Source organism: Lynx rufus, unplaced genomic scaffold (assembly GCF_022079265.1).
Source record: "Lynx rufus isolate CCGP_SWC_20201006 ecotype Redwood Valley unplaced genomic scaffold, mLynRuf1.p SCAF_9, whole genome shotgun sequence".
NCBI lineage: Eukaryota > Metazoa > Chordata > Mammalia > Carnivora > Felidae > Lynx > Lynx rufus.
In genome coordinates, this window is record NW_025814897.1 from 75,000,498 (window position 1) to 75,021,696 (window position 21,199).

Sequence of the window (21,199 nt, forward strand, 5' to 3'; positions counted from 1 at the left end):
GCCTTGCCATGTAGGGTTCCCTAGTTGGGTTACACTACAATCTTAAGTAATGTAAGTACATAACCATGTACACATAACCACACATACACCATCACCCTTACTGTATCCTGTTAGTTAGAAGGAAGACACAGGTCCCACCCACACTCAAGGGCATGAACACCAGGCAGCAGGGATTATGGGGGAACCTTATGAATCCGAGTAGAAGAACCCAGTGGGACAATCCTCAGAGCAGTCTTGAAGTCTAACACAGCTCATTCTTTCTGTGCATCTGATTTCCCTAAACCTCAGTCCCAGGGTGGGGTGGGGGGCAGTGCGGGTTACTTCTTATGAACTGATAAGGGGGCAGAACAAAATCCTGGCCTCCAGTCCCTCTAGTTCAGCTTTAGAGCAGAGAGCGGGGATGTAAGGAGCTTCATCGCCTCAGACCTACCATGACCGGGGTGGTTTCTCTTCACAGTTGTCTGGGTGTAGTTGAATCTGGTGGCCTCCACTGAAGTGTATCTTTTGCCTATATTTACCATTGGGCAAGTTACCTTCTCTTTGGTACTTAGTTACCAAGTTACCTTCTGCATGGAAATGCTTTCATTTGTTCATGTGCACATACTGTCTCCCTCAACTATATCATAAGCACCTTAAAGGCAGGAGACATTTCTTATATCAGGAACCATTCACATATCCTCCCAAGTAGGATAAAAGCAAAGGCAGAGGTACTCTGGAAGAAATAGTTCATATTAGTTCTCTAATGGTGTGAAGGAAGGGGAGTCTATAAGTCGTTGTGAAAATGTGCTCTCTTCGCTGTACATGGTTATAGAAACAAAACATGTATATTCGAGAGGAATGACCTTACAAATGCTTAGAATACCCGGAGTGTGCTCGGTTCCTACTACGGCAGCTAGGCATACATGTGGAAGCGTATTCTAGCAATGGGATTCTGGATTTACTGCTTTAATCTCTGTGAGCCTGTGACCTCATCGTCTTAGCTCGGGGAGACTAGGTCTTTAAAATGTATAGCGCAGTACCTAGCATATAGTAAATATGTACGAAATAGGTATCATGCTGATGCTTTAAGACCCTGACCAGTGAAGGCCCGTGTCAATTCTGAAGGTGTAATTCATCCCCATAACAAAGGGGTCAAGGAGATGCACACATAACAACACACTGTAGCTCGTTCCTTCCCTTAGAACTCATGGGGGTTCAGTGTGGTAGTTCCTGGAGTAAATTAGACTCCCCATCCCTGAAGTCGGGCTGTTTGGAAAGTGTGGTAGGACTGGAGCTGTAGCTCCCCCTCCTCTGTAGACGCAGGGGACGGGGCCAGAGGCTGGCCATTCGAGGCCAGGGTAGGAAGTGCCTCTGCTCCTGTCTTTGTTTTCTAAGTGCCCAGTCCATGGTGGAAAGCTCAGGAGACTTAGCTGCATGTCCTGGGACAAGCAACAGCCTCTCCAAAGCCATTTTCACTCCAGAAAGTAGAGCCATGTGAGGGGGGGATCAAGAGGGGGGAGGAACACGGGAACATTTTATACACTTGGCAGGTCTAAAGGAACCCAGAAGGTATTCTCCTTACCAAGGACTTGCCTCTGAGGTTTGTTTTCATTTTCTCCCAACAGCGTCCTAACTGGCCAAATGAAAATGTGAAATATATTTTAGAAAAGTTTTAATTTGAACAATTTATGATTAAAAATACAGTTTATAAATAATTTTTCCATAGACTTGATTGAGGATTGTTGCAAACTTTACAAAAGGACACACTGCAACAAGAACAGATTAAAGAAATTACAAAAAATACAGCTATGGCCCTCCTATTTAAAAATACAACATTATACATCACAGCATTTTCATTGTGCAAAGTCGAAGACGATGCGGCGTTGGGCATGTCACATATTCACTCAAAGGGAAGTCAACTTTAATATAGTTACTTTGCATAATAGCATAGGCACAGCTGAGACAATGAATCCTTCCCCCCCCCCCCCCCCCCCCGGCAGTTAATATACCTGAGGTTCAACTTTTTGCTTTTATCTGATAGGACTGATGGCTGAAATTGGCTTAGTACAAATATATGTGTGTGTGTGTATGTGTGTGTAGAGAAAAAAGTGTCTGCTTTGAAATTAAGTAAACCCCCAACATATTTACAGTATTTTTAGAGAATGTGTTCTCCAAATCAGTCTGATTATATCTTCTCATTAAACAACTCTTTAGAAAATTAAATGAAGCCAGATCTGTCAATTAATGGACATCCTCTGTCGAGACTTCCAGTTTTCGCTGTGGGACAAAGAGAGTTCCCACGGAGGTTTTATTAGCACCATCGAAATCCATGCAGGATGGGCCCATTGGCTTCATTGGTCCGCCTGGGGTACGGAAGAAACTTTCGGCCACTGACTGTGACCCTTTGGGTGTCACAGGAACAGGCTGATCGGAAAGAGAGGAAGAGGAAAAGGAAGTCAAACCCACACAGATAGGAATGGCCTAATAGCCTCAGAGGGCTGGACCGGAAGGGCATATCGCACGGTAGGAGCCTGGCATAGTTTGCAATCGGCTGGGGGTACTGTGGACTCTCTGGGTACTCTTCCTGGGTTTGGAAGGCAGCTAGGCCTTCAGTCTCCTCCTCCCATCCTTCCCCTCTCCAAAGAAGCAAAGCAAAAGCGAATCTCCTGTGATATTATTTGAGCCTCAATAACCCCAGGAAAAAAATCCACTGAATGGAAATACTCTCACCTGTTGTGCCCCTGTCGCAGCAACTGATTGTCCACTCGGTTGGTTCTGGCCGGGGACTGGAGAGTCGTACCTGGTGGCCCTTCCTTGCTGAGTCCCTGCATTTTCTGGTACAACACTAACAGGGTCTATTCTTGGAGACACAGGAACGGCTCCAGGGCTGGCAGACACCTGCACACTGGGGGAGATGAGTCCCAAGTGCTGCAGTGTGAAGTTTACAATGGCTGAGCTCGGGTTCTGGCCGGGAATGGGGTGGCTCGAAGTGAGAGCCGGGCTGTTCCCGACAGGTACAGCTGCCACGGAAGTTGGTGAGACCATTAGCTTCAAAGGTGTTACATGAAAAGAGGGAAAATTAACAGCAGTGAGTTCAGATGATGTCACTGGAATGACACCTGAAAGACAAGGGGGGAAAATATCTTAAAAGCACAGGCATTTGTCCAAGAAGCTTACAAGGCTTAAGTGAACTTGAGCCTGACCCACATTTGAATAGTTTTACATACACTCACCTGTGATTGGGGAGCTGTAGATCCTGTGGTTTGGGGAAAGTGTACTTGAGTTTTCTTTACTAGACAGAATAGACTCTGCCCCCAGGGATGAGCACTGGGTGAGAGGGATTAAGTATCCTGATGGGAACAAGGTCTAGAAAACAAGGAGGAAGGATTTATTTTACACACAAATATGGAAGAAAAATGGCCATGTGCCTGTTCCAGGACTCCTATCCCTTAGTGGTTGGTTGTCTCATCAGGACCAAAGCGTCCAATGGTATGGGCTATGGGTGGCCCAGCTATATGGCTCCCTGAAGACAATATCCCTCCCTTCTATTCCTGACTTTTGAAAACCATGTGTGTATTAAATGTTATCTGTGGTCTTAGGAAGCGTCCTAAAGCTAGCAGTCAGCCTGTCAAGAGATAGGATCTGCCCAACACATCCCCTCCCACTGACATCCCTAAGTTCTGCTGTCAGACTTTTTGGTGTGATGTGGTGCTGTCAGAACCATTTTAATGCCGTTGGATGCCATAATGGCATTGCTGTATTATTCTATGGTTGTTCTTGAATTATGTAGAGTGGTTACTTCCCAGAGTGTTCCGAGGAACCCTACTTCCATGGGATGCAAGTTGTCCCTACTTGAATCGTGGTCCAACCTGCCACAGAAATGGTTAACTGAACAAAGGAAAATGGCGTCTTTACTGGAGAATTCCTGGGGGGCTTTAATGATGGCATGCATTGTAAATCCCCGAGGGGCATCCAGCAGGTAGCATTTCCCAGGCAATTTAGCAGCTAAACTTTTGGTAGTATTGGTATTCAAGGAAAACATTTTAAGAAATGTTTAGAGAAGGGGGCTGCCAAATCCTGGGCCAAAATCTGGCCTCCTGTCCACTTTTGTAAAGAACATTGTATGGGAACACAGCCATGCCCATTCATTTGTGTTCTGTCCATACCTGCTTTCTTCTATTTTTACAATGGCATAGCTGAATAGGCAGCACGGAGACCATAGGGCCCACAGAGCCAAAAATATTTACTACCTGGCTCTTTACAGAAAAGGTTTGCTGACCCCTGATTTAGAATAAAGTAATTATACAACTGCAGATGTATTCTTCCTAGCACTTTAGGTTCCGGTGATACCAAGCACGCTTATAACGCGCCAACCGAAGGGCAGGGCACCAGAGTTCAACAACTGTAGTTGAAAAGAGAACTGACTAGTTCATACTGGAGACCCTCGTGGCACAGAGCAAAAGCTTCAGGCAATAAAGTTATATCCTAAAGAGAAATGGCCAGTGTTGGGTTGTGTGTACCCCCCACCACGCCTGCTTGGCCCCCGTACTTTAGCAAACGGAGAGCCTGCATGGGTGGCTGAACTTACCACGAGCAGGCCTGGCAACAGCTAAAAGCAGCTCTTGTAACCTGGGGGTCCTCTTTTTATCTTCCTTCAGATCTTTCTTCTCACCATTGTCAAAACAACAGTCTACACTTTGATCTAGCTGTTAATAGGTCCCATCTTTTCCTTGGGAACCAGCGAATTCCAAATCTGCAAGGCTAACAGTGTTTCACGACACTGCTATTTATCAGTTTTGTTTCTGACATGTTTGGCACTGTTCCCTATCTTTACTCGTTGGTTCCTTGAAAGCCGCAGGAACAGAAAGTTTTAATGGGTGGATTTAGGCGATTTACAAGTAGCTGTTCTTTACTACCGTTCATCACACTCTCTCATGGTACAAGTTACTCTGGTGGCTGGTTTAATTCTTTCAAATCTTTAGCAAAACCTATCGTACTCTAATAATTATTTTTCAATTTTCTACAGACTACGTTCATCACAAAATCTTTCAACCTAAGATGCCAATTCTTTTTTTTTTTTTAATTAGAACTGTTAATTAGCAGGTTGAATGAATTTGGTATATTTCAGCTTGCATGCTTCTCATCCAGTCTACATTAGCTCTCTTATCCCTTTCTTCCTATTCTATCAGCCTGTTTTATGGTCATTGCCTGACATATTTGTGTTTGTTTATAAACTGTCTTCTCTCCACCCACAGAAGTGCAGATTCTTAGTAATGTTTGTTGAATGAATTAACACACAAATCTCTCATTTCCTTTGTTCAGCTTAGTCCGTGCTAAAAAGAAATGGTCAAAATGAAGCCGTAGAGATGAAAAGAGAAGCAGGGGCACACGGAAAATCTATCTACTGAAAATCCTAATCCTGAATAACTAAGCGAGCAACAGGAGACCATTATTAAATCATATCCATTGGCCCAAAGAGATTATGGACCTCCCAGAAAATTGAATCAAGCCAAAGCCTTGTGATTTTCCCCTTAGCATGTATATTACATGCAAAATGATAGTATGCCAAGATAATAGATGTTTTGAACGGTTACCATGAGGCCATCCTCAGGGAAGATTTGACAAACTCTAAAGCCTCTTTAATAACAACAGTTGCAGATAATACCCTTCAGCTTACATGGTGCCTTAAAAGGATCACAAGCCCCTTTATGTATATTATCATGTAATAAATTCACTTAACCTCACAAAAACTGTAACGTGGCCCTGGGGCAAGTATTCAAAAGCAACAGTCACCAAAGGCAGGTGCTGGGTTTGATTTGATCCAGAGCACGGTGCTTTATACCCAGTAGATGATCGGAAAAAGTCGTGGAATAAATTCTTTATAGATGTGGAAAAACAAGATGTAGAGAAGGAAAATAACTTGAGTTAATAGCAGGGACAAAATGAGAAATTAACTTCTGCCTCCATGTTTAGTGGTGTTTATTTGGTGATAATGTCCTCCATATGTAATTAATTGTCCTGAGGGAGAAAAATGAGATAGCCTATATAAAAATGCCTAGTACTTCTGCTGCCCGGTATATGGGTAAGCATCTAATAAATGTTAATTCCTTCCTGAACCTAACTCCACCTAGGGAAAACAATTACCTGGAACATCAAAGTCTCTAGAAACCAATGCCTCAAGTGTACCTACAATCTGCCAAGATACGCTGGACTTTTCTGTTACATAAAATAGAAATTTGGGTTTAAATTTTAAGTGGACAGTTAAAACAGAGGGGACGGTTTATCTTCCGGGCAACAGATGCCAGGTACGTGACATCCAACAAACATTAGGTAATGACTCAGAAAGCAGGAGTTACAGGAACCCTATGCATCCACCCATTCATTTGGGGTTACGTCTGCTTGTAAATTATTTAAGACTTTCGTGACAGCTGTTTGCATTCCAGTATGTGACACAGCAACAGACTTAAGGACAACCACCCATGGTGCTTTAAAAAGGGAGCAAATAATCCCTTCCTCCAAAGGTTAAAAATGTCCCTGCCGTCATCCCCGTCAGGGGATTAGCTGTCTGGGGCTTTGTTTGGATTATGGGACACTAAGGAACAGAACCTTGTCTTCTGAGAAACTGCTCTTTGCTCTGGTAAATTTCACAAGCTACCAAATTCTCCTCTAATCAACTGTGCACTTCCTAAAGCTTTACACGGTTCGGGGCTGTACTTACTGTGGAGACACTGTCAAGTCCTTTCAGGTCCTCTTTAAACTTCTTTTTGGAACCACTGTCCTCGAGCATGCTTGCCCTCTTTGAGCCTCTTTCTCCAGCAGGCTCCTTGTCTCGGTTCTTTGCACCTGGTCTCTCAGGCACTGGCTGCAAGCTTCCAGGCCTGGTGGAGGCACCGGATTTGGTGGCGTCATTGGCTGCCTTCTCGGTGGTGGCATCTGTGGAGTCTTTTGATCTTGTAGCTTTAGAAGAGGGGGCGGGGCAGACTGTCGGGCTCAGGCCTTGGGGTGGCGTCACGGTCTGGGCGTGGGCAGGCTGCAGGTAGATGGCATAGGATGGGCCTGAAGGGGCCTGAGGTAGGATCATGGGCACTGCAGGTGACAATGGGCTGGGGATGAGGGGGACCACCCCCAGGGGCTGGATGAGGGGCGGGGCCGTCAGTTCCAGCTCAGCGTTTGCTGGGGTGTGCAGAGGAGACACTGGTTTGCAGTGCCCGCATCTTTCCAGCTGTCCCTTCGCTTTCTTGCTGGGTTCGCTAAAAGACAAGAGGTAAAATATGACACAGTGGAAACACATCTTCTCTAAAATGTTCTAAGACTGGGCCAGATTGTAGCCGTGCGTTTATGAAACGAGCAGGTAGCTTCTGCAATGATTGCATAAAAGTTATAGAGAAGACGGTCTCACCAGTCTCCAAGGCTAGTGCATATTCTTACGTAAAGCAAGTAATCCTAACGATGCAACGTAAAAGTAATTCATCCTGCTACTAAAGAGTGTTACTAACCTACCTTGACTGCTCTTCTAACTGCATTTTGCAAATAGCTGCGAGCTGAGCCATTTTACTTGGGAAGGGTGCCGGATTCTGAGTGCTCTCAGCTGATAAAACAGAAAGGGGGGCGGTGGTGTTGGTCACAGCAAAAGAAGGAATGCTCACACAGATAAAACATCATTGAAGTCAAAGGAACAGAAAACACGCACCTCCCTTCCAAATCACATAACCATTAAAACCCACCAATTATTTTTCGTCTTTTCATTCATACGTGAGTTAGGCTTCAAGTGAGTGGATCGGGGTATATGGGTATTGAAACAAATCTCTAACAAGTACCGTAGGGATCAAGTAAGTGAAAAAAAAAATCAGATAAAAAGGAATTCTTCAGAGCAGAGCCTGATGTGACTGAAAACATACCTTTGCTTGTCTTGATGGGGCTACTGGGAGCAGAATTTATCTTTCTCCGGTCACTTTCTATGCTCTTAACCAGTTTGATCAGAGATGGGTGTCGAGTGAAGTTTGGTTTCCCACGCGTGGAAAAGAGGTTTTTGGCACAGTTGTCTTTTGAAGGCCGCTTCACTTCTAGATCGGAATGGGGGAAAGGAAGGACTTGGCCACGTCCTGAAAGAGAGGAGGGCAGGGGGTCGAAACCCGGCTGGCTCGGCCTCCTTGTAGGAGATGTAGTCAAAGTGTAGGTCGAGAATGATCTTTAGGAATGAAAGCAGCAACATTTATAGAGCACCAGCTCTGGGATAGACACTGTCTGAAGGGCTTTCTGTACAAAACCTTGTTAATCTTATTTTAATGGAGTTCTGAGGTAAGATTTCACACCTCAACATCTCTGAAACCCACAGCATCTTACAGCCAACCAGTGGTGTGCTAGAGTGTAATCATTAGTGGTTTCTCTTTCTTATTATATACATAATATATATATATATATTAATATATATAATTGTGCATCTTATAGTCAGTGGAGTCCTACCCTGATGACATATGGTGGCTCTCACTGCTATGGACTGAATAATGGGGTCCCCTCAAGTCCACAGGTTGAAATCCTAACCCTCAATGTGATGGCATTAGGAGGTGGGGCCTTTGGGAGGTGCTTAGGTCATGAAGGTGGAGCCTTCTTGAGTAAGTGCTCCTATAAAAGAGGCCCCACAACACTCTCTAGTCCCTTCTGCTATGTAAGTTATGACGAGAAGACAGCCATCTAGATAGCAGGCTCTCGCAAGACTTCCCAGCCTCCAGAACTGCAATAAACTTCTGTTGTTTATAAGCCACCCGGTGTATGGTATTCAGTTATAGCAGCCTGAATGGACGAAGACGCTCTCAGCAAGTCCACCAGGTAGGTACTTCTTAGGAAATGCATCCCCATTTCAGAGACATTCATCAACTGACCTTGCTCTCTCTGCTAGTACAACGTGGACCTGGGATATGAGCCCATCAGTCTGGCCCTGGAGCCTGCACTCTGAATCCCCTGCACCAAAGGACCTCTCTCTGAGATGGCAGTTGACTCTTGAACAGGTTTGGACTCTGCAGATCCACTTATATGCAGATTTTTTACAGTGCAGTGCTGTAAACGTATCTTCCTTTATGGTTTCCTTGGTAAGATTTTTTTTTCTAGCATACTTTATTGTAAGAATATAGTAGATGATACATAAACATACAAAGTATGTTTTAACTGACTATTTTCTTGGTAAGTCTTCTGGTCAACAATAGGCTATTAGTAGTTAAGTTTTGGGGAGTCAAAAGTTATATGCAGATTTTTTACTGCATTCCTAACCCCTGCATTGTTCAACAGTCAATGTATATTCAAAACTGCAATAACCTTGCAAAGATACCACTCTTCTTCCCATCTTGCAGGTGAGGAAACAGCCTTGGAGATGTAACTTGTTCAAGGCCACATAGCCAATAAGAGGCTAAGTTTCCCTCTGCCCCCATGGCCCATGTCCCTGCTACTTTAAACATTTCTGCGTGGGATCTTTGATGGAACATAAAATGTCAGAACCCTGGAGCTGAGATGGAGACTAGAATATTGATACTGGAGTGAATTCACTTCATGTTCTCGATGTGTGTAGGCTCTGTTATGGTCACTGGGCAGCCTAACAATTAAGCAATAGTATCTTATGTTTTGTGATGCTTTCCACTTTTTCAGATCCTGTCACGCACAGAGATTCTGCCTCGTGAGTACAGGGTTGGAGGTGTTTTGGCCCTTGGGTTGTTGATGGAACCAGTAGCCAGACTTTCCATATTGGCACTTGTCTTTGTCTTTCCAACAACTTATATATGTTCTTTCCATGTGGGAATGTGGGCAGGAAGGGGAAGGGAGAACATCTCCCAACGCACATTAATTGAAAACAATGAAGCAAAGAATGAAGGAAAACAAATACATACCACTGGGATTTGGACTGATTTCTGGGCCTGTCCATTTAAAAGCTGGTTTTCGGCCTCTTTCTTCCGTAACATGAACTTTCTTGATAAGATTCAGGCTACTCAGGACATTAGCAATATCATATAACCTCCTAATTTTTGCTGGAAAATAAAAGATATATACCACTTAATGGAATAATGAAAGATCAAAGGACTTTGCTTCTTGAGGACTTCATCTATATTCAAAAAGCTATCCTAGTCATCAATGTCAGGCAGAGAAAAATGTGACTCTTTTAAGTTATTCTGGTGATACTGCGTTAATTCAAACAAGAAAATAGTTTTAAATATTGAAAAGACTGTTACTGCTGGTACTGAATTTAGAAATGACAGAGGTTGAAAAAGGAAAAATGACTTTGTGAGATCACCCTATCGGGAACTATGTTACAGAATTTTTAATAAAAAGTCCCCATTACTGGTAATCCTCTAATGAAGATTCAGAAGAATTTTATGAACAAATAGAAATAAAGCGTCAATGATAAATGTATTGCTTTCCAACTTGTGACAGTTTATAACAATGAGATTTATTTAGTATCATAAGCATGGAGGGTGCTATAACCCATCAAAATGTGTAAATTAAAAAAAATTTTTTTTTAATGTTTATTTATTTATTTATTTATTTTAATTTTTTTTTTTTCAACGTTTATTTATTTTTGGGACAGAGAGAGACAGAGCATGAACGGGGGAGGGGCAGAGAGAGAGGGAGACACAGAATCGGAAACAGGCTCCAGGCTCTGAGCCATCAGCCCAGAGCCTGACGCGGGGCTCGAACTCACGGACCGCGAGATCGTGACCTGGCTGAAGTCGGACGCTTAACCGACTGCGCCACCCAGGCGCCCCTAATGTTTATTTATTTTGAGAGAAAGCGAGAGAGAGAGTCCGGGAGGGGCAGAGAGAGAGAAATCCAAGCAGGTTCTGCACTGCCAGGTCAGAGCCTGACACGGGGCTCGAACTCACGAACCGTGAGATCATGACCCGAGCGGAGATCAACAGTTGGATGCTTAACCAACTGAGCCACCCAGGTGCCCCTAAATTTGTAAACTTTTATATTGTCCTTATGTTATATGCAAATCACTGATTCGTTAATTCTACACATCTTACACACCTTAAAAAGTTTTATTACAAGAAACTGGTCTTTACTTCCACCTTGATACCACAAAATTATAAATTGACCTTGTTCTTCGTAGCCATGCCAGAAGGTTTTGAATTCCCTGGGGATGCAGCAAAGTACACATCCACAGCTCCTGGAATGGTTTCCAAGGCTGTGACTAACTAGCAAAACGCAGAGCTGAAAACTGTCTGGTGAGTCAGAAAAAGCAGGCAGCCCATCCGTAGTGGGTTGAAATTGCACATCTCCCGAGCCAATCGCCAGTATTACTGCCTTTACTCTCGACTTAATTTTGTCTTTATAGAGACACTATCAACCTGGAGATGTCTGAATATACTTTCATGGGATTAGTGCAGCTTTACAGGAACGGGAAAGGAGTCGGTGTGATGGCTCCCGGGCACTCCCCACAGCGGTCCCCTCGTCAGGCGGGTCCCCTGTTCAGGCTAGCCTCATGCCCTACGTGGAGGTGTGCTGATACCCCCAGAAGACGTGGGCATGCTGCAGACCCTTCCCATGTGCTGAGCACTTCTTTCCACACTCTCCTCTTCTGGAGGCTCCTGCAAAGCCTGTCACTGAGGCGCGGGCAGAGCTCTGCATCGGGAACCCAGCCCAGGCCCCTTTCCTACTTCGAGCAGGTCTGGCTGAACCTATTCTTTCAACTGGGCTGCAGGTCACTTCTGGGAACAATTTTAGAAGAGTTATTTATACCCTTCCCTATAAGAGCAGAGATCTGGGTTCCAGACCCACTTGACAATGTATTGCTCATTTAGACGTTTCTGAGCGACATTTTACAGTTTCAGAATAGGTCCGAAAGCCCACGGCAGTCCTGACACTTACTTTTAAACTTGCTTTTATCCAAATCTTCCACGTGGTCTTCCCCAATTAGAATCTTGGCAGCAATTTCTAGGCTTACTATCTGAGGCGTCGACACCAGAAACAGCATCACAAACTTCTGGCTCATCACTCTTAGAGACTTATCTTTGCGGCTGTTTACAGAAGCTTTGGAGGAGGAGGAGGATTAGAGAATTAAAATTCATGAAGGGACAAGTGACTTCTAAAGTAACAGGGCTAAAAATACCACAACCTGATCAGACAGCTGACAACCGCAGCGTTTTAGCATGTTAAAAGGCAGGATTTGCTTTAGAACCGCGTTCTCTAAGAAACCATTTTCTTTAGACCCAGGAGGAGGGCCCTGTGGCCCAGGCTCTTCCAACCATGGCTCACCTGCCCGAAATTCCACTCCAGGGAGTTCGACAAAACACATGTCCGCGTGTCCATTCTGGCCGGTGTTCGATTTGATGATATGATCCTCTAGGCTGATGGTCTTACCAAAGTCAAACTCTTGTTCGTATTCTTTCTTCTTGATCATCATAATCTGCTCGGCATACTTGTTCTCTTCCCCGACGCTTTTCAAAGTCCCCAGGGTTTTGTGGAGATTATGTCGCCCGTGCCAAGTGTATCTGTTTTTGGCCAGGCGGCTCACCATGTGTAAACTCTCCAGGACATTCACGATATCGTAAATGCGTCGCCGCTCAACATCTGCGAAGAATGAGCAACGGTACATAACGAGGATCAGGTTTTGCAACGTGTAGAGAACTGAGTAACTTTTTCTTCCACGGTTTATGAGTCAGCGGGTCTGGATGACACAATTCTACTTACACTCAACAAAGAGCGTAAGGATGAGCCAGACACGTTTCTGCTCTCATAGCGTGTAAATAACGATAATAGGAACTGGAAAGGTAACATTTATTGAGGACCTACTCTGTGCCATACAGCTTTAGGAGATTTTTATCCTAAACTGGTGAGGCAGGTATTATTATTCACACTTTAATGATGAGGGAAGGGGGCTCAGGCTGCTACGTAGCCCAGGCCAAGGCACGGAGCCAGTAAATGACAAAACCAAGTCTTTTAATATTCTAAACCCCACACATTACAAGCTGGTTTTTTTTTTTTATATTACTCTTCAAAGCACGTGTGTGCACACACATGCACACACACATGTGCACACACACAGGCAGTTGTCATAGAATAGGTACAAAGCACTGAGATTTCTTGCTGTTCCTGGAAACAGCCAGATGTGCCCTTGCCTGAAGGCCTTTTCCTGGGCTGCTCCTTCTGCCTGGAATCCCTCTTCCAGATGCCCTCATCACTCCTCACTTCCATCTTTTCAAGTTCTTGCTCAGATGTCACCCTTTCAATGAGGCCTGACCTGACCACCTAATGTAACATTGCAAAAACACACTCCGAGCCCTCCTGGTCCCCCTCTACCCTGTTCTACATTTTATTTTTCCCCACAGCATGTATCACCTCCTAACATGTTGTTATACCTTGCTTGCTATGTGCTTTGCATATCTGTTATGATCTCTCCTTATCTGTCCTTTGCATACTCATCTATTCCCCCCGCTATAAAGTAGGTTCCACAGGAGGAAAGATTTTATTCTTTGTTTAAAAAATGTTTATTTAGCGGGGGGAGGGGCAGAGAGAGAAGGAGACAGAGAATCTAAAGCAGGCTCTGGGCTGCCAGGCCAGAGCCCCACACAGGGCTCGAACTCAGAAACCATGAGATCATAAGCTGAGCCGAAATCAAGAGTTGGATGTTTAGCTGACTGAGCCACCCAGGCACCCCAGGGTGTTATTCTTTTTATCCACTGATGTTATCCCAAGCTTTTACAGTATTGCCTGGCACACAGTAGGTGATCAACAGCTACCTGCTGAATTAAAAGTACAGCCTGCAAAGCTACAATTAAGTGTGTGTGACTAGATGAATCTAAACGGCTATTCTTAAAATAGGAAATCAAGTCAGTATTTATAAACACGCATCCGAAGAGCAAAACTTTCTTCCTGGAGTGACAGCTGTATATTAAAATATCCTTCCTATCTCTTCAGTTTCAGACTCTGAGATTTTCATGACTCCAAAAGTATCCCAAGTTTACCACAGACCCCTTTCTAGCTGTAACTAGATTCAAGTCTATGAAGACAAGAATAAAGGGGGTAGGAGGATCACAGTAACTTGCCAAACACCAACACGTATTGTCCTCAGAATCGTGCCGAGTGGCAGGCGATGCTAAAGCCCTGCTTCTACTCACAGAACAGGCTCATCACAAACCAGGAAGATACCATTCTCCAGCCTAGCTCTTCAAGGAGAGAGCCAGGGAGCCCAGAGAGTGCAGACAAAAGTTCAAAGTTGTAGCTGTTTTTGAAACAAGTCATAAAACAATGTTGCCTTTCTCCGGCGCCTGGGTGGGTCAGTTGGTTAAGTGTTGAACTGCAGCTCACGTCAGACTCTCACCGTTGGTTCCTGGCTCGTTCCTGAGTTCCAGCCCCGTGTGGGACTCTGCCCTGGAAGCCTGCTTCCCATTCTGTCTCCCTGTCTCTGCCCCTCCCCACTCTTTCTCAAAATAAATAAACATTCAAAAAACAAACAAACAAACAAACAAACAAACAATGTTGTCTTTCTTTACAGCTTCAGAGCTTTTGAAATGCAATCAGAAGCAATCTCCGTTGTGATTTTTTACTTCTGTTTGAAAACTCACGGAAGTTGGAAACTATATGCCTTTATTCTTAAATTAAAAGGGCTTCAGAGGGGCACCTGCGTGGCTCAGTAGGTTAAGCGACTGATGGGTTCAGGTCATGACCTTGCGGTCCGTGAATTCAGCCCCGCATTGGGCTAGGTGCTGACAGTTTGGAGCCTGGAACCTGCTTCAAATTCTGAGTCTCCCTCTCTCTCTGCCCCTCCCCTGCTCACACTCTGTGTGTCTCTCTCTCAAAAATAAACATTAAAAAATAATAAATAAATAAAAGGCTTCAGAGATTTATAATTTCCATGTGGCATTATCTGTGTCGTTAAGAACACTGGCTAGATGAGCGTGGGTCTGAAGGAGTAAGTCCATGAAGTCACTTTAATTATTAACCTGAAATGGTTATATGGTTAAATGGTGAGCTCTTTGCATACTTACTAAGTTCTTCAGCTACTTCATCAAGACAGATGTCATTGTTCACAGCAGGGTTGGGGTAGTTAGGGTATCGTGCTAAGAACTTATGACACAACAATCCTAAACTTTTTTCTTTTCGACTTGGTTGGGATTTCTCATATTCATCTCCAGATAAGTGTTCCTACAAAAGAAGAGGTAAATCATGTCTGAATCGGAAATAGAGTTGGACAGATTTATTAGGGTCATCTGCCCATGACGGCTAACACGCTTAGCTTCAACAGCTGCAAAACTGGGGGTAGAAAGGTGGGAGCCAGTGTAAACTGTGTGGCAGATCGAAAAAGGAGGCTTGTGCTGAAATAAGTCAAAGGCTCAGGATTCCTAGTGCTATATTTGATGGAGTCCTGTGCTCCGAAGCAGGCTAATAAGTCTGTGGGTGTCAATGCTTCATATTGCTGGCACTTCTGCAATAGCTACTCCTCCCTGCTCCTACACACACACACACACACACACACACACACACACACCAGCCTCCTCCCAGCCTTTTGCAAACCTACGTGCAAACAATCTTTGGCCTCAGGTAATCCGTTTCTGCTATCAAACAACCCCCTTTTCTGATCTCTATTTCGTATCTCGGGGCTCACGGCACTGATGAGCATTTTCAGGTTGGCTGTTGGTGTCCACGGTTCTCCCTGGGAGAGTTCCTTGGGCTTGGTGGGCGTGGTCAAAGGGCCAAAGTCAGGCTGTATCTCTGTCAACACTATATTTGCTGCAGTGGATTCTTTCAGAGGTGTTTTCATTAGTCCTCTTTTATGTGGCTCAAAAAAGAGATTTTCCTGGTTTAAAACAAGCAAATAATTAAATCCACCATAAAACAGGATTTATCATACAGCTTTCGATTCTAGAAATTGTACAATAAATAAAATATTGTCAAGGGAAAAGTGCCTATGAGGTTATAGGGCCGATTAAATTAGTAACTATCCCAATGATCACTTGACACTTACTGTCCTTTTTACTAGCTAAATTTCCCATTTTTAATTTTGTAGTTCATCCTGTGTTCCAAGAATTGAACAAAAAAACCTTTAAGGCAGAATTTTAAAACCTTTTTGACATCATTTTTGATTTAGAATAGTGTTGCAGTTAGTATAAAGCGTTCCCATACACCTTTCACTCAGCTTCCTCTAATAGGACTGCTAATTTTAAATGACCCAAAGCTCCTAGGAGTGACTTTTACACACAACACTGCAATAAGTAAAGGCCTACATGGCAGAAACCATGTCCCATTCATCTGTGTGTGTCTCATCTGGCACATGGCTCCATACACTGAGTGCTCAGTAAAACACCACTGATGTGGAAGAGTCAGAAAGCCAAGGAGACCAGGGTGAGGGCTGGCATATGGTCATACTTACAGGCAAAAGCTAGAAGGGAGCAAAACCCAGAGTGCCGATGAGCAAAGAAAGTCTGCTCTTACAATATTTACCCTTCTCACTTTATAGAAGGAAAAATGGGGCCCCATAAGATAAAATTAGTTATGGTTCCTGGCAGAGGCAGGACTGCCACTGAGACATGATGGTAAATGAATAGCAGTTCACAAGTAAGAGTAATGGAGACTATGTTTCTTCCACTTTTGGACACTGGGGACTTCACACATTCTTACTCTCTATCTATCGCTATTTTAAAGGAAATGCTTGGAATGACAATAAGTAAAAGAACACAGAGTCACACAGTCACTAATTCCTCAGTGACTTTAGGAACAAAGATGAATGGGGCTGTTTAACATGTCCGTGATTCCTTAGGATTTATCAAGTGCTTTTCTATTTGTATTCTCACCATATCCTACATGTAATTCTGGTCTGCAGAAGAGGAGAGGCTGGCTGAGAGGGGTTACACAGGCCTTGAACCTGAATGTCCTCAATCCAGCTATGGTGTTCTTCCAGGGAAATCAGTGTGACGATTACAATGGGGGACCCTCCTGGGCAGGTGCACCTGAAAGGTGCTGACCCAAGAATGGGATTTCTCTAAAGGCTGCTGTCCTTTACCTCAGACTATCAGACACAATAGCAATTCTCATTTGACTAGTATCTAAACCTTTTAGGAATTTTGCATTTTTCAACCTATCAGTAGCTGGACGCTGATCAAGACACCCCTACTGACAATTCTTATTTACAAAATGCCTATCTCACAAATAGTATTTATGGCCCCCAAGTTTAAGAAGCTGCTAATTCAGTAGAAAATCATCTCAAAAAGAAATCTGATCTCAAATCACGTCAGATGCCCTCTCTAAATTCTAATTGTTCAAGAATTCTGAGAAATATCATAATGCAGCTAACGAATTTTAGTATTCTTAAAAAAATACCTTTTGTCTCTGCTTATTTCTTTGAGACTTCCATTTGCAATCAAACTATTAAAAGCTTTGGATTACCTTAACTCTGGCCAAACTCTTCCCTTCTTTAAAAATTAAATTTCCCTTTCTTCTGGGTTTTTATAGAAGCTAACTAAAAAGGGATGTAGCTTTAATAAGATATTGGATATGGGAAAACCATAGGGTTAAATCAGGATGGCATTGCTTTTAAAACTGCGAGGATGGGGGCGCCTGGGTGGCGCAGCCGGTTAAGCGTCCGACTTCAGCCAGGTCACGATCTTGCGGTCCGTGAGTTCGAGCCCCGCGTCGGGCTCTGGGCTGATGGCTCAGAGCCTGGAGCCTGTTTCCGATTCTGTGTCTCCCTCTCTCTCTGCCCCTCCCCCATTCATGCTCTGTCTCTCTCTGTCCCAAAATAAATAAACGTTGAAAAAAAATTAAAAAAAAAAAAAAAAAAACTGCGAGGATGAATACTAAAGTTAAAAAGGTACCTTTTCATTCTCCATTCTGTAAATTTCTCATACATTTAGAGTTTCTTTAAAAATGAAAAACTGGAGTTGCTCCCAACACCCTGATGGTTTAAGTAGTTCAATCAGTTCTATTAAAACGTTTAATATCCTTAAAAAGAAAAGGAAATAGAAAAAGTTAAAGAAAAATAAAACCAGGAGATCGGCTGAATATTCCCTCATGGACACCAGAGGCCACTTAAACAAAGACTAACGAAAAAATGACAAATTACATTTACATTTTATTCCCGACCAGAGATCACGCTCCTGGGCAGAGAGAGAACTCCCATCAAATGCCAGTAAATTCCTTCAGCAAACCGATGCACTGTCATGAGACTCAAAGCAAACCACAGAACTTCCAGTGACAGCTTTCTCCCACCTTCAGGGACGGCACGCCATTCTCCAGACCCCACCGAAAAGGACTGTAGCAAGCACTAACACCCACCTGTTCACAGGTCAGGGTTGGGGACGGAGCCAGCGTCCCAGCCCTGCTTCCGGCTGAGCAGACACGTCCCCAAGCATCTGGATAAAAGTGTACATCTTGATGCCTGAACTTTTCCCCTGACACACACTTGCACAGGCTCAGCAGTAAAGACTTGGGAAATAGCTTGATGGGAAACTTCCAAATTCAGTTCTTAAGTTCCGAACATACTCCGGGTATTTAAAGAGCGCCTTATGATTAAGACTTATTCTTTTTTTTAGGACATCCTTAAAGATGAAAGGCGCGGTGTACTCTCAATTCGGGTGGCGCGTTCACGCCACGATGTTGGATCTCACCAAGGAGGCTGCATTGGTTCAGTAAAGCCACCAGGTACAGTCCCCCCGCCGCCACCCGCTCCGCGCCCCGCGCACTTCCCCCTCCGCCCAGCCAACTACCCCTCCCCCCGGGCCCAGTCCGCGCGCCACCAGCCCTGCAGTTCCCGGACAGCATCCTCGCCGTTCCCAGGGCAACGATTCCTAACCAATCAGAGAGCTGGACGCGGGCCTGCGATTGGCTGGTGGCGCCAGGGGCGGGTCCGGACCTTCCGCCTTCGATTTAAAAATTTGGCGCGGAAAGCCGGACCGTGGCCGGCACCGCCCCTTGGCTGCGCGGGGCTTGAGCGCGGGCAAACCCGCGCCCGGAACCACGGTATCCCCGCCCCTCCCCCTCGCTCGCCCCCTCCCCTCTGCGCGGGAGCTCAGCTCCTCCCTCCACGGCCCCCGGCTGAGCGAGAGGCGGGAAACGGCCGTCGCTGCCGCAGCCCTCCCGATCCCTCTCCCGGTGCCGGGCCGGCTGGGTGCCGCATCCCTCTGCGTCCCGCTGACCTGTCAGTTCACTTCACGGTTGGAGCCTGCGGGGGCTGAGCGGGGGACACTTCGGCACCGCTTTCCCCGCTCAGGTCCGGGAGCCCGCGTGTCGGGCCGTCAGTCGGTCCTCACGCTGCGCCGAGGTGGGTGCCACGGAGGGAAACGCCGGGACCGGGCTTGGCGGGCCGGCGGGCGGGCAGAGGGAGCGTGACCGTCCAGGAGCAGTCAAGCCCCCGATTTGAAATTAACCCGCTCCCGGCGCGAGCCGATCCCGCGGGCTGGGAGGGCCGCTCCCCTCCCCCACGCCCGCTCTTCCCGGCCCCGGACCCCGCGCGCCAATCGCAGCCTCCAGACAAGAGCCGGCGGCGAATCAGGGTGCAGGCACCGCCCTCTGGTCCGCCTCCGAGACAGAGTTGGGGGAAAAGTTCAGCAACTTTTTTTTTCCTTTTTTTTTTTTTTTTTCCCCTGAATACCCCCTCCCCTTGCTAAAGTTGGGGAATGAAGTTTGGCCCGCCCAGGGCACGAGGACTGAGAAGCGGGCGCTCTGCGATTCCCGGTCTGGCCGTCCCACTCCCTGCCCAGCCCCAGATCCACTCACCTGCCCTCCGGACCCCAGCCGGGACCGTCCCCCCTTCCATCTCTGGCATGCATTATTGTGCTGCCCACCACCTGCCCCACGGCCTCTAGAAAATTGGTGTGCAGAGGGGGAAGCCTGACCAACTGGTGCCCAAACTCGTTAGGCGTGGGGTCTTGGCCGAGTTGTGAGAACTCAGGTGTGGGAGGAGGAGTAGTAAGGTTGAAAACCCGCCAAGCCAGTTCCGGGGCGTCTGCCTTCTTCCCTCCCGTGGTCTCCCACCCGCTTGTCCTTTTCCCCTCCCTAGTCGTCTTCCCTCACTTTCCCCTCTTTTTCCGGTTTCCGATCCTCGGACAGTTTCAGCATGGAATATTGCAGAGTTCTAGATTAACAGTAGGATTGGAGGACGCTCTAGTCCAAAGCCCTCGTTTTGCAGACAGGGAAACCGAGGCCCGGGGCGGCAGAGCTGCCTTGCCTGTGCCCGGATTGGGTTGCCCTGCGTTGGCTTGCCCGGCGGTTCTCTGCCTTAAAGCGTTTCCCCTTTTCTGGGGACCTGTGCTGGAGTCGCGGTACCGCATGTATTGCCCAACCGCGCCTAGATCAGGGCGCCCATCTACCGACGGTTTGGTTTGAGCTCTTCCCTCTTTTTTGTGGTCTCGCGTCTCTAAGCTCCAGCAAGGCCCACGACCCCGATCCCCCAGTCCCACTCATACTTACGTGTCAGTGAATCACCAGTGCTGATTTGCAGCGCGGGACAGTCTCCTATCCCCGAACGAACGCAATGTAAGGGCGGGGATGCTGTGCTACGGTGGCTGGGGTCGCAGCGCTGCAGCGACAGACCGTAGGACCGGGGGTCCGGGTGGCGAGCAGTGGCTTTTTCACCCCGCAGATCTCAAGCCTAGGGGTGCACAGGGTGGCTGTCCCAACGGTTAGCGTCCTGGTGTCCCTGTCCTCTCCTCCAGCCGCCAGCCGGGGGGCACGGGCCATATCGACTTCAGGCAAATGTTGCTCAGGAAGGCGCTTCTACTTGGAAGTCGGCCTTTCGCGGGTGCTGTGCAGATGGTCTCAGATTTACAATAAAGAGAGAGTCACTGGGCAGAGTCTCACCACCAGCAGCGCTAAGCAGCTGGTTTTTATTGAACTAGGGTACACCTTTTCCAGAGCAAGGTGTGGTGACACATGCATGAACAAAAGGGGGGCAGTGGGTGTTTCTGCTTTAGCCGCAGTTTCAGATTTTTGCCTCCCTGTCCCCCATCCCCAGCCCTTAGGGGAGTGCTCCCGTTCCCCTGTGTTCAGGGGCAGTGAGGAATGGGTTCATATCTGATCTAAGTGGGCATTTATGCCCCAGGTCTGAGTGCCAAGGACCTGTGAGGCACACAGCGCAAGGAACAGCCACCTCTGCTGACACCGCACAGATGGCATCTCATTTGATACTCAGCACAGGTGTTAGTTAACCACGGGCCATGAAAGGGAAGCAGAGCATTTTAAAGTAACCGTCCCTAAATGACAGGGCTGGGATCTAAAGCCAAGTCTTGTTTACCGCTAAGGG

The 21,199-nt window shown here is 46.2% G+C and overlaps 1 protein-coding gene across 1 annotated transcript; it reads right to left on the reverse strand.

Moving 5' to 3' along the window:
• Window positions 1–1,966: 1,966 nt before the first annotated feature.
• Window positions 1,967–18,541, reverse strand: E2F8 (E2F transcription factor 8). The gene is made up of 13 exons (XM_047072327.1): window positions 18,235–18,541; window positions 17,775–17,901; window positions 15,482–15,760; window positions 14,952–15,108; window positions 12,220–12,534; window positions 11,833–11,994; window positions 9,855–9,992; window positions 7,878–8,081; window positions 7,480–7,567; window positions 6,698–7,229; window positions 3,213–3,345; window positions 2,710–3,098; window positions 1,967–2,403 (listed from the first exon to the last, which is right to left on the reverse strand). The coding sequence occupies exons 2-13, from the start codon at window positions 17,787–17,789 to the stop codon at window positions 2,221–2,223; spliced, it is 2,595 nt and encodes an 864-aa protein (XP_046928283.1). The 5' UTR covers window positions 17,790–17,901; window positions 18,235–18,541; the 3' UTR covers window positions 1,967–2,220.
• Between the last annotated feature and the right edge of the window lie 2,658 nt (window positions 18,542–21,199).

Bases quoted from the DNA above. Each gene is read 5' to 3' on its own strand.
- E2F8 (XM_047072327.1), bottom strand. The intron at 8,082-9,854 runs GTATGTATTTGT...CCTCTCTTTCAG, and splicing joins AATCAGTCCAAATCCCAGTG to GACGTGGCCAAGTCCTTCCT. The intron at 7,230-7,479 runs GTAGGTTAGTAA...CTTGTCTTTTAG, and splicing joins CAGTTAGAAGAGCAGTCAAG to CGAACCCAGCAAGAAAGCGA.